Raw genomic sequence first — 14,043 nt, 5'->3', positions numbered from 1 at the left:
ACAACCTGCCATTGGAACACAGGAGTGATTGGTTGCTGATAATGGGCCTCTGTACACCTATGTGGATATTCCACTAAAGATCATCAGTTTCCAGCTACAATAGTCATTTACAACATTAACAATGTCTACACTGTTTTTCAGATTAATTTGATGTTATTTTAATGGACATATTTTTTTGTTTTTCTTTCAAAAACAAGGACATTTCTAAGTGACCCCAAACTGTTGAACAGTACTGTATGTATATATTTAGCCTGTTTTGCGTGTTATTTTGACATTAATACAAGTCACATATCAGTTGGCAAAAAAATGTTAAAAAAAATCATTGAGTTAAATAAAGCCGCCTACAAACATGGTCTCTTTTTTGCAGTCTTAAGTAAGGCAGCTGCAAAATGCAGGTATTTCAGCTTAGCTCAGTACTTCTGTGGTGGCGGGGCAGCCAGCGGAAATGCAGAGTGTAGGGGTTGGCATTTGTATTTTGTATTTATTATGGATCCCCATTAGCCAAGGCAGCAGCTACTCGTCTTGGGGTCCGGCAAAATTAAGGCAGTTATACAATTTTAAAAAACTATTATGGGATTATTTGTTGTCCCACCTGCATATCAACTAATCAGCATCCAGGATCCAAACAACGCATTTTATAATTTAGATTCTTACTATAATTTGATTGTCTTAAGAACATTGGGTGTCAACATGCAAGAATAAAGACGCTAAATCTTGGACCTAGCCAGAATTCTACATCTGAAACCGAGCTCAGTATTGTGATCTACCGGCATCTTATCATGCGCGTTAGAGGTGAGGACACCTACACAATGCTAATGAATAGCTGCAGTCAGTATTGGCTCCTAAACAAGTTCTCCCCCCACACAGCTACTATATCAAGTCTGTGGTCAGTGCGACATGGCAGTGGAACCTCACAGACTAGCCTGCTGAGTCCTGGGCCCTCCTGCCCCTCCCATGGCAGTGTGATATGCATTCTCATTGGTGAAGGAGGCTGTCTGTGGTCTCCAGTTGGCTTGATGCTAAACACACTGTCAGGGGACGTAGATGTGAACATGATCGGTGGACACTGGCGACATGCCAACACTGGGGTAGTCAAACAAAGGAACACACACACACACACACACACACACACACACACACACACACACACACACACACACACACACACACACACACACACACACACACACACACACACACACACACACACACACACACGGACAGTCTGACGCCTATTGTGAGTAATTCCGAGCCCTGTCTGTCTTTTACCCTGCAGCCAGTTACCCCGAGGCATTTGGTATACATCTGTGTGTGTGTTTGTGTAAGTGTGTGCATTTGGTGTGTCAGGATGATATTCTCTTTAGGGACATTGCCCTGAGCTGTGTGATGTAGGGGGGACAATGGGTGGGATAGGGGATGTGTGTGTGTGTGTGTGTGTGTGTGTGTGTGTGTGTGTGTGTGTGTGTGTGTGCGCAGCAGGGTCAGAGTGTACAGGCACCCATCAATCACACCAGTGATATACTATACTATTCAATGTCCATCCATGTCTGAGGATGTTAGGAGATGAATTGGAAACCGGCACTAGGGGGAACAGTAGGACTGTTGCATTCAAGTAGGTTTCAGTTTTGCAAGCTGGATGGGGATGGTGGATGGGCTAAGCATCTGCCTCTGACTCATAGGTTGCAAGTTCAAATCCAGTATTAGAAAGTTTTTTTTTTTTTAAGTCTATCCCAAACCTTAACCCTTACCCTAACTCTGATTTCAGAGTCAATACCTAAACTTAACCCTAACCTTAATTTGGAGTTAATGCCTAAACTTAACCTTAAACACTTCGAAATATGAGTATACTAACATGGATGAACGTATAATTCTGACGTCAGACTGTGAGATCAAGTGCATGGTGAGAAGTGAGTTTGTAGTGAGTTTGTCACATGTACACTAGATAGAATGAGGGTATATGAGGGTATAGACAATTGGAATTGCACGATGAAATATTAAACACTGAAAATAAACATCACATAAAACCCCGTAGATAGAGATGTGCAGATCTTATTGGCTTAGACTTGAATCATTAACAAAAGTACCGATAATGATGAAGATTAATTCGTAATCCTAAATGTTATTTTTAGAATTTGTGTTTATGTGTTTTTTTTAGTGTGTGCGAGTGCGTGTGCGTTTGAGTGAGTGTATATGTGTGCATCTGTGTGTGTCTACGAGCAGTGATTGAGTGTTAGCTAGATCTGGGTGTAGAGACTTACATGTGTATCAGGAACAGCTAGCTGTAATAAAAAACACACATTTGTGAGTATAAATAAACAAACTAACCTGTAAATAAATTAACTCTGTGTCTTGAAACATGTCACTTGGAGTGCTGCCCCTTTTTTGATTTTTCCTTTTTCCTCACGCCGTGGCTAACAGACAGCAGCAGTGACATTATGTCCATCCCACAATCCTCTGTGCCTGTCCATCACAGAGACAAGCATGGGAGCCTGGTTGAGTGTGTGTTTGTGTGTACAGTGGTTCCTCCTTTAAAAGTTGCAAGCTTACACCACGGGACTTAGATGTACCCAGGTTCACGGCTTCATTGCTCCAGACCACCACAAATGGGAGTTCAAGCACTCATTATGCATTTGGATCCCAAGGTTTTTATTATGACCAATCGTATTGAGTGGTTCCAATGACGAATATCACCCGAGCCACCTGTCCCTGGTGACTTTCTTCAGCAAAGATGGCTGACAAAACATTATGGGGGAAGCAAATGTAAATAGTTATAACGGCATAACGAGGCAAGCAAAACATGTACAATTGAGAGGAATATGTTAGTTAATGTAGAGACAAACGATTGTGCATATTTTTTTTGTCATAAAGTTAATTTACGAAAATCGGTATTTAGCAAAAAATAATTCAGTCATATCCAATACCAGGTGTATCAATTTCCATTTTTTGATTTATGCTGTGTCTGCATGTATGTACTACAATTATAAACTTCAACAGTGTTTACCATTCCTGCTCCTGGGACATCAATGATTACACATTGGAACTATGCAATAGACTAGAAACTTGATTTAAATAAAGGCTGATTTGTAATTCATATTTACAGAATATACAGTACATCCTGCCTTTACACCCACTAGTGTGCTGAATGACGCATGGAAGAGAGCGAGGAACGAGATGGGAGTAACAATCCAGGCTATTTGCTCTGAGACCGGCACAACAATGTAATGAAACAAGCAGTGAGCAGGTTTCGAACCCTCTACATTTCAGCCCAATGTTCAGCATGCTATCGACTATGCCCAAATGTGTTAATTGGGGTTGGGCCTATTGTAGCTAAAAACACTTTATCAATTGAAGTTAGAAGCAAAAACTAAAACTATTTCAGCACCGTTTCGCGCTGCTCTGAGACAAGCATGGGGACTCTGAGACAAGCCTACTCCTTTTTCCCCGTCGGGGATTTGAATCCCGGCCTCTCATCCGCACGACACAGGGTTTCTTTGGCTAAATAGCCCAGTACTGTACTGCTGACCGTCACATTGTACAGCGCCATATTTTCCATGCCATCCTAACAGAAACCCAGCTGGTTTTTAATTTTTCATGGAATAAAAACACCATAAAAAACACTATAATGTCTTAATAAAATGAATTAAGCAAGTACCAGTCAAACGTTTGGACACACTGACTCATTCTGCGGACTGCAATAGCATCGAATAGTCCCCGCGATATGCAACTGTTCAGGGAAGTCAGGAACCAATACACGCGGTCAGTCAGGAAAGCTAAGGCCAGCTTCTTCAGGCAGAAATTTGCATCCTGTAGCTCCAACTCCAAAAAGTTCTGGGACACTGTGAAGTCCATGGAGAACAAGAGCACCTCCTCCCAGCTGCCCACTGCACTGAGGCTAGGTAACACGGTCACCACCGATAAATCCATGATTATCGAAAACTTCAACAAGCATTTCTCAACGGCTGGCCATGCCTTCCGCCTGGCTACTCCAACCTCGGCCAACAGCTCCGCCCCCCCCCCGCAGCTCCTCGCCCAAGCCTCTCCAGGTTCTCCTTTACCCAAATCCAGATAGCAGGTTCTGAAAGAGCTGCAAAACCTGGACCCGTACAAATCAGCTGGGCTTGACAATCTGGACCCTCTATTTCTGAAACTATCCGCCGCCATTGTCGCAACCCCTATTACCAGCCTGTTCAACCTCTCTTTCATATTGTCTGAGATCCCCAAGGATTGGAAAGCTGCCGCAGTCATCCCCCTCTTCAAAAGGGGAGAAACCCTGGACCCAAACTGCTACAGACCTATATCCATCCTGCCCTGCCTATCTAAGGTCTTCGATTTGATTTGAAAGCCAAGTCAACTAACAGGTCACTGACCATCTCGAATCCCACCGTACCTTCTCCGCTGTGCAATCTGGTTTCCGAGCCGGTCACGGGTGCACCTCAGCCATGCTCAAGGTACTAAACGATATCATAACCGCCATCGATAAAAGACAGTACTGTGCAGCAGTCTTCATCGACCTTGCCAAGGCTTTCGACTCTGTCAATCACCATATTCAGACTCAGTAGCCTCGGTTTTTCTGATGACTGCCTTGCCTGGTTCACCAACTACTTTGCAGACAGAGTTCAGTGTGTCAAATCGGAGTGCATGCTGTCCGGTCCTCTGGCAGTCTCTATGGGGGTGCTACAGGGTTCAATTCTCGGGATGACTCTTTTCTCTGTATATATCAATGATGTTGCTCTTGCTGCGGGCGATCCCCTGATCCACCTCTACGCAGAAGACACCATTCTATATACTTCCGGCCCGTCCTTGGACACTGTGCTGTCTAACCTCCAAACGAGCTTCAATGCCATACAACACTCCTTCCGTAGCCTCCAACTGCTCTTAAACGCTAGTAAAACCAAATGCATGCTTTTCAACCGTTCGCTGTCTGCACCCGCACGCCTGACTAGCATCACCACCCTGGATGGTTCCGACCTTGAATATGTGGACATCTATAAGTACCTAGGTGTCTGGCTAGACTGTAAACTCTCCTTCCAGACTCATATCAAACATCTCCAATCGAAAATCAAATCTAGAGTTGGCTTTCTATTCCGCAACAAAGCCTCCTTCACTCACGCCGCCAAACTTACCCTAGTAAAACTGATTATTCTACCGATCCTCGACTTCGGCGATGTCATCTACAAAATTGCTTCCAACACTCAACTCAGCAAACTGGATGCAGTTTATCACAGTGCCGTCCGTTTTGTCACTAAAGCACCTTATACCACCCACCACTGCGACCTGTATGCTCTAGTCGGCTGGCCCTCGCTACATATTCGTCGCCAGACCGACTGGCTCCAGGTCATCTACAAGTCCATGCTAGGTAAAGCTCCGCCTTATCTCAGTTCACTGGTCACGATGGCAACACCCACCCGTAGCATGCGCTCCAGCAGGTGTATCTCACTAATCATCCCTATAGCCAACACCTCATTTGGCCGCCTTTCGTTCCAGTTCTCTGCTGCCTGTGACTGGAACGAATTGCAAAAATCGCTGAAGTTGGAGACTTTTATCACCCTCACCAACTTCAAACATCTGCTATCTGAGCAGCTAACTGATCGCTGCAGCTCTACATAGTCTATCGGTAAATAGCCCACCCATTTTTACCTGCCTCATCCCCATACTGTTTTTATTTATCTACTTTTCTGCTCTTTACATGACCATCTGATCATTTATCACTCCAGTGTTAATCTGCAAAACTGTAATTATTCGCCTACCTCCTCATGCTTTTTGCACACAATGTATATAGACTCCGTTTTTTTCTACTGTGTTATTGACTTGTTAATTGTTTACTCCATGTGTAACTCTGTGTTGTCTGTTTACACTGCTATGCTTTATCTTGGCCAGGTCGCAGTTGCAAATGAGAACTTGTTCTCAACTAGCCTACCTGGTTAAATAAAGGAGAAATAAAAAATAAAATAAAAAATTCCAGGATTTTTCTATATTTGTACTATTTTCTGCATTGTAGAATAATAGTGAAGACAAATGTAGAATGTGTAGTCCGTCATGCAAATGTTTTCTATTAGCAGGACAAAATACTTTTTATAACCAGGCTACTGTTGTGACAATCCCTCAACTAACAATGTATTCTATGCTTAAGTACTCTAAAGTGTTACATTTCTAACTCAAAACAGCAATACAGTATTTCTTCATCAACATCTTTATGCTTTCGTTAATTAAATAAAATAACGAGAAAAAAGACATTCAAATGCGGATATTTATATTAACTACATTTTAGTCGCACTTCCACCCAGCTCCACGACCACAGATAAAACCTTGCTGAGATGATCAATGTATTTGTTGTATTGTTGTATTGTCAATTTCTCTATCCAAAACATATTGATGGCCTTGACCAGTTCATCTTTGCCTGTTGGCTTGGCAGAGTTACTGATTAATGTTTTCAGTTGATGCCAAACTTTATCAATTGGAATCTTTAACATGTGGAAAGGAGAAAAGGTATTATTTGTTTTCACAAGCGTAGCAGGATGAGCTATTAGCTGAACAATAGGCTATTCAACCTTTACTAAAGAATTGTCTAATAGCCGAGCAAGGTGTGAACCCCCCTCGCCAAATCTAACTTGCAACAAATCATTTGTATCTTTCCACATCTACCAACACATGGTTAAGTAATCTAAGGATAAGTGTTACATTTCCAACTCAAAACAGCATTTCTTCATCAACATCTTTATACTTTCGTAAATTTTCTTGATCTTCTTCCTTTTTTTCTTTTGCAATTTTGAGCAAATTGCTCAAGGGCGACGGTTGATTGTGATTGTGAAGATGGCGTTATTGAATTTCTTGCCAGCTTATATCCATGCCTGTGCTTGCAGGACGCAAAGTTCTTTGTTTGTCAAACAAATCATTGGAATCATTGACTCACTCACATGTTGAAAGGGCGAGGAAGGAGATGGAGTCAGAATCAATGCCAGACACACCTGTGAGCTCTGGAACTCCACCTCCTACAGGCAGAGTCAACATACGTGGCGGGTTCGTCAGGTCTTCGGTTCACCCTGACATTTCCATTCCTTTTCTGACGACAGAACTTGACCAACTAGTCACCAGGCACAGCAAGGGCCGCCCGGACCGTTCTGCTGTTCTGCTATTCCAAGGATATGTAACCGAAGAGAGAAACCACGAGTGGACACAGAATATATAGCCTTCCCGCTGTGGATATCTATTTCAGCACCGTTTCGCGCTGCTCTGAGACAAGCATGGAGAAATGAAAATGTTCAAATATTCCATGATATTCTTAAGATATGTGTTGACTGAATATAAGCAAGTGATATCTGCTAAATAATCAAGTTATAATAATTCTAAATAACAAACTTGCTTTATTTACAAATTAGTGAGAATGTCTCACCCCATGTTCAAGAATGGCCTTTTTCTCATTCACTCAAGGTTAAATTCCAGTACTCTGCTGCCTGTGACTGGAACGAATTGCAAAAATCGCTGAAGTTGGAGCTATCTGAGCAGCTAACCGATCGCTGCAGCTGTACATAATCTATTGGTAAATAGCCCACCCATTTTCACCTACCTCATCCCCACAGTTTTTATTTATTTACTTTTATGCTCTTTTGCACACCAATATCTCTACCTGTACATGATCATCTGATCATTTATCACTCCAGTGTTAATCTGCAATATTGTAATTATTCGCCTACCTCCTCATGCCTTTTGCACACATTGTATATAGACTCCCCTTTTTTTCTACTGTGTTATTGACTTGTTAATTGTTTACTCCATGTGTAACTCTGTGTTGTCTGTTCACACTGCTATGCTTTATCTTGGCCAGGTCGCAGTTGCAAATGAGAACTTGTTCTCAACTAGCCTACCTGGTTAAATAAATGTGAAATAAAAAATAAATTAAAATAAAATTAAAACAAAATCTCCAAAATATCATTACTTTTAAACAAAGCAATTATTATTAATTAATTTAGAATTATATAAAAGCCCCTTAGGATCTGTGAGAATATCGAATGTAAAATGGCCCTTAGATGTTCATATAGAGTCCTCAATCCTCTAAATGTAATTATTGGTGGACAGTGACATCATTAAAAACATTTTTTGTAGATGTATTGTTAAAATGGTGTAGGTCTTTTTTATTTAAAGAGCATGTAAAGGTTAGAAGCAAACGCCTACACTATTTTAGCACCGTTTCGTGCTGCTCTGAGGCAATGAGATTTTATTTTCACTTTAATCACCATTTGAGTACTGGTTAGACAAGAATTAGAAAATTAGGGTACAGAAATGTTATGCACTTAGTGTAACCTTTATTTAACCAAGCAAGTCAGTTTAAGAACAAATTATTACTGACAAGGACAGCCTACTCCTTCCTCGTGCCCTGCTGGGATTCTTTAGCTAAATAGCCCAGTACTCTACTGCCGACCGTCATGTTGTACAGCACCATATTTTTGTTCCAGCAAGTACCAGTAAAAAGTTGACACACCTACTCATTCCAGAATTTTTCTATATTTTCTACGTATAATAATAGTGAAGACCTCGCAACTATGACATAACACAAATTGAATCAGTTATTAAGAACAAATTCTAATTTACAAGGACAGCCTACTCCTTCCTCCCCAATGGGGATTTGAACCCCGGTCTCCCGAATTCCCCACCTTCTGTAGTTCAGACATGGCCTGCTCTCCCTTATGTAAGGAAGAGGCACTTTCCCATGTTTACTACTGTATGTATTGTAGACTTATAAACACACAACAAATAAACACATTTTGTTAATAAAATAATGATAAAAATACTCTTTCGAAATGCAGATGTTGTTTTAGTTGTGGATCCATAATAAATTACTATGGAAATAAACATCACTGATTTAAAGAAATATTGGAACAAATTTGTCTAATGAAGGCAAACAATTTAGAATCCTCCAATCCTGTAGCCTTCACCCGACCGTCACATTGTACAGCGCCATATTTTCCATTACATCCTAACAGAAAGCCTGAGGGTTTCCTTTTTTGTTTTCCTCTGAATGGAAACAGCATAAAATTAATCAAATTAAATAAGCTAAATTTCTTAAAATCAATCCCATATACTATGTTATTAGAAAAAAGGTTTTAAATTCTCTGGTAATGCCAATACAGAATACTATCAAATCCTTCTCAAAGATGACCTCTGGGGGTCAAATTAGCAATAATTTGCAGTAACAGGAAAAATGGCTGATAATTAAATGACGTGCCACAGAATGCTGCGGCAGCAGGCAAGGTGTGCTGCAGTATGATGCAGCTTTTAAAGGAGGAACCACTGTATGTGTGTGGTTGTGTGTGTGTGTGCCCTCAAGTCTGTATGTGTGTGTGTGTGTGTGTGTGTGTGTGTGTGTGTGCGTGTGTGTGTGTGTGTGTGTGTTGTTCTACAGGTCGGCTGGTACAGGCAGCCTATGTTAAAGCAACGCTAAATTTGACCCCTGCAACCGGAAAAACTTTTAGAGAATGAGTGCAAAGCACATGTCAAACATGTGCAATTAACTTTCCTCGCAAGTGACCAATCGTACAGGAAATTATAAAGAGGGGAAATGGAGAACAAAAAAAAGAGAGAAAGGGAGTGTGGACTAAGAGTTGCTATATGTTGCAGCTGGTCAATACATAGGCCTACACAGGTCTGTAGAAACAATACTGAATACTAAATGAAATCGAACCAAATTGTATTTGTCACATGCGCCAAATACAAAACCGTGGAACGCTTACTTTACAAGCCCTTGACCAATAATGCAGTTCAAGAAATAGTGTTTAGATAATATTTACAAATAAAAAACAAAGTAATTTAAAAAAATAAAAAGTAACACAATAAAATAACAATAATGAGGCTATATACAGGGAGTACTGGTACTGAGTCAAAGTGCAGGGGTACAGGTTAGTCGAGTTAATTATTAGCTGTTGATAGTTGTTCAGGAGTCTCATGGCTTTTGGACCAAGACTTGGCGCTCCGGATCCACTTGCCGTGTGGAAGCGGAGAGAACAGTCTATGACTTGGGTGACTGGAGTCTTTCACCATTTCTTGGGCATTCCTCTGACACCTAGTATATAGGTCCTGGATGGCAGGAAGCTTGGCTCCAGGGATGTACTGGGCTGTAAGCACTACCCTCTGTAGCGCCTTATGGTCAGATGCTGAGCAGTTGCCATACCAGGCGGTGATGCAACCGGTCAGTATGGACCCATGCCAAATCTTTTCAGTCTCCTGAGGGGGGAAAGGCATTGTCGTGCCCTCTTCATGACTTTATTGGTGTGTTTGGACCATGATAGTTTGTTGGTGATGTGAACACCAAGGAACTAAAACTCTTGACCCACTCCACTACAGCCCCGTCAATATGAATGTGGGTGTGTTGAGCCCTCCTTTTCCTGTAATCCACGATCATCTCCTTTGTCTTGCTCACATTGAGGGAGAAGTTGTTGTCCTGGCATCATACTGCCATGTCTCTGACCTCCTCCCTACAGGCTGTCTCATCGCTGTTGGCGATCAGGACTACCACTTAATGATGGTGTTGGAGTTGTGCTTGGTGTTGAACAGGGAGTATGCACCACTGAGGGGCCCCCGTGTTGAGGATCAGCGTGGCAGATGTGCTGTTGCCTACCCTTACCACCTGGGGGTGGCCCGTCAGGAAGTCCATGATCCAGTTGCAGAAGGTGGTGTTTAGTCCCAGGGTCCTTAGCTTAGTGATGAGGTTCGTGGGCACTGTGGTATTGAACGCTGAGCTGTCGTCAATGAACAGCATTCTCACATAGGTGTTCCTTTTGTCCAGCTGGGAAAGGGCAGGTTGGAGTGCGATTGAGATTGCATCATCTGTGAATCTGTTAGGGCGGTATGAGAATTGGAGTGGGTCTGTTCTGTTATAATCTCCACTCGGCACAGCCAGAAGAGGACTGGCCACCCCTCATAGCCTGGTTCCTCTCTAGGTTTCTTCCTAGGTGTTGGCCTTTCTAGGGAGTTTTCCCTAGCCACCGTGCTTCTACCCCTGCATTGCTTGCTGTTTGGGGTTTGTTTTAGTCTGGGTTTCTGAACAGCACTTTGAGATATCAGCTGATGTACGAAGGGCTATATAAATACATTTGATTTGGTCTAGGGTTTCCGGGGTGATGCTGTTGATGTGTGCATGACCATCCTTTCAAAGCCATTCATGGCTACCGACGTGAGTGCGCCAGTGCGGTATCTGGATTGCCTGTATCTGGATTGATGACAAGCTATCTTTCAAAAAGCATGTTTATGAGTTAAGAAATTAAGAATTAAACTGATCAAATTCTGAATTGAATGTCATTTTTGAATTCCGTAAAGTGAGTGTGGAAGAAGTGAAAATATTATTGTTGTCTAACAATAATGACAATCCACCGGCGTCTGACAACTTGGATGGAAAATTAATGAGGATAATAGCGGACGGTATTGCCCCTCCTATTTTCCATATCTTCAATCTAAGCCTGCTAGAAAGTGCCTGGTGGGAAGCAAAAGTAATTCCGCTACCCAAGAATAGTTAAGCCCCTTTTACTGGCTCAAATAGCCGACCAATCAGCCTGTCCCCAACCCTTAGTAAACCTTTTGACTAGATACAATGATATTTTACTGTCAAAAAATTGACAACAGACTTTCAGCACACTTATAGGGAAGGACAGACAACAAGCATGGCACTTACACAAATGACTGAGATAAATTGATGATACAAAGATGGGAGCTGTTTTGTTAGACTTCAGTGCAGTTTTTGACATTATCGATCATGGTTTGCTGATGGAAAAAATATATGTCATGGCTTTACACCCTCTGCTATATTGTGGGTGAAGTGTTAGCTGTCTAACAGAACACAGGGGGTGTTCTTTAATGGAAGCCTCTCCATCATAATCCAGATAATCCAAAAACGACAAGCATTGCAATTGGGAAAATTCATTCATTAAACCACTACATCTTGTAAAGAAATACGTGAAAATTTAGCAAGTTGAGGTGACTAAACTGCTTGGAGTAACCCTGGATTGTAAACTGTCATGGTCAAAACATGTTGACACAACAGTAGCTAAGCTGGGGAGAAGTCTGCCCTAATAATGCGTTGATGTGCCTTTTTAACACTATCAACAAGGCAGGTTCTACAGGCTCTAGTTTTGTCGCATCTGGACTACTGTTCAGTCGTGTGGTCAGGTGCCTCAAAGAGAGACCTCGGAAAATTACAGTTGGTTCAGAACAGGGGAGTACGGCTGGCCCTTAAATGTACACTGAGAGTTTATAAATCCACCATAGTTTGTGGACCTGTGATGGAAAGGACAATGTGAGAAAGAATGTAATTTTTTTAATTTTATTTATTTATTTCACCTTTATTTAACCAGGTAGGCCAGTTGAGAACAAGTTCTCAGTTACAACTGCGACCTGGCCAAGATAAAGCAAAGCAATTTGACACATACAACAACACAGAGTTACACATTTAATTAACAAACATACATTCAATAATAGAGTAGAAAAATTCTATATACAGTGTGTGCAAATGAGTTAAGACAAGGGAGATAAGGCAATAAATAGGCCGTGGTGGCGAAGTAATTACAATATACCAATTAAACACTGTAGTGAAGATGAATGTGCAAGTGGAGATCCTGGGGTGCAAAAGAGCAAGATAAATAAATTAATACAGAATGGGGATGAGGTAGTTGGATGGGCTATTTACAGACGGGCTATGTACAGGTGCAGTGATCTGTGAGCTGCTCTGACAGCTGGTGCTTAAAGCTAGTGAGGGAGATATGAGTCTCCAGTTTCAGTGATTTTTGTCGTTCGTTCCAGTCATTGGCAGCAGAGAACTGGAAGGAAAGGCTTTGGGGGTGACTAGTGAGATATACCTGCTGGAGCGCTTGCTACGGGTTTGTGCTGCTATGGTGAGCAGAGACTTGTAGATGACCTGGAGCCAGTGGGTTTGGCGACAAGTATGAAGCGAGGACCAGCCAACGAGAGAGTACAGGTCGCAATGGTGGGTAGTATATGGGGATTTGGTGACAAAACGGATGGCACTGTGATGGACTGCATCCAATTTGTTGAGGAGAGTGTTGGAGGCTGTTTTGTAAATTACATCACTGAAGTCGAGGATCAGTAGGATGGTCAGTTTTACGAGGGTATGTTTGGCAGCATGAGTGAAGGATGCTTTGTTGTGAAATAGGAAGCCGATTCTAGATTTAATTTTGGATTGGAGACGCTTAATGTGAGTCTGGAATGAGAGTTTACAGTCAAACCAGACACCTAGGTATTTGTAGTTGTCCACATATTCTAAGTCAGAACCGTCCAGAGTAGTGATGCTGGACGGACGGGCAGGTGCGGGCAGCGATCGGTTGAAGAGCATGCATTCAGTTTTACTTGCATTTAAGAGCAGTTGGAGCCAACAGAATGAGAGTTGTATTGCTTTGAAACTAACCTGGAGGTTAGTTAACACAGCGTCTTAAGAAGGGCCAGAAGTATACAGAATGGTATCTATCTTGCTCCTTATCAGTCTTTCGGTATTGCGCTGAATTTGGTGTCTGCTTGTTTCCCGAGGCTCCACAATTGCATCACGCCCTCCATACAGAGCCTCTGATCATATTTTCTGATCAAGCATCAATTGTGTTGCAGTAGTGTGACAATGACGGCAGCTGCAGCAGCTGTTATCAACATGAAGGTCGATGTATACTGTATATATATGTCCCCTCCACTTCTAACACCAAAGTTGCGCCCCTGGTGAAAAGGGACAGTCAGAGAAAGGCTATTCAAGAGACAAAGAGACTTACCTGCCCCTCCTCTCTGTATGAGTAGCGTGGCCTCGGCTCCGACAGAACACTCTTTGAGCAGCTCCACCACACGTCCATGTCCTGCCCCCACAACACCCTGCTGGTTCACCTCCAGGATTAGGTCTCCTTCACTCAGACCCACTCCGCCCTGTACACCCGGCTCCAACACCTGTACAGCACAGAACATAGTCAGGTATGAGGATGGAAAAGTAGGAGTGATGACAGACAGGCAGACTGATGAAAGGACAGATGGGCGGACAGAGAGATCAATAGAATACACAAGGCTACA

The 14,043-nt window shown here is 42.3% G+C and overlaps 1 protein-coding gene across 5 annotated transcripts in view; it reads right to left on the bottom strand.

The window, feature by feature from the left end:
- LOC135509743 (membrane-associated guanylate kinase, WW and PDZ domain-containing protein 2-like) overlaps nucleotides 1-14,043 on the bottom strand; it is a 314,746-nt gene that overhangs the window by 83,308 nt on the left and 217,395 nt on the right. For all 5 annotated transcript variants that reach the window (XM_064930644.1, XM_064930645.1, XM_064930647.1 and 2 more), the window contains exon 11: nucleotides 13,755-13,923. In XM_064930644.1, coding sequence (XP_064786716.1) covers nucleotides 13,755-13,923 — 169 coding nt within the window. The remainder of the gene's footprint in view (nucleotides 1-13,754; nucleotides 13,924-14,043) is intronic.

The sequence above is a fragment of the Oncorhynchus masou genome, chromosome 22 (genome assembly GCF_036934945.1).
Source record: "Oncorhynchus masou masou isolate Uvic2021 chromosome 22, UVic_Omas_1.1, whole genome shotgun sequence".
Classification (NCBI taxonomy): Eukaryota; Metazoa; Chordata; class Actinopteri; order Salmoniformes; family Salmonidae; genus Oncorhynchus; species Oncorhynchus masou.
Note: the sequence above shows the minus strand (reverse complement) of the source record. Positions and strands in the feature narration are given on the sequence as shown.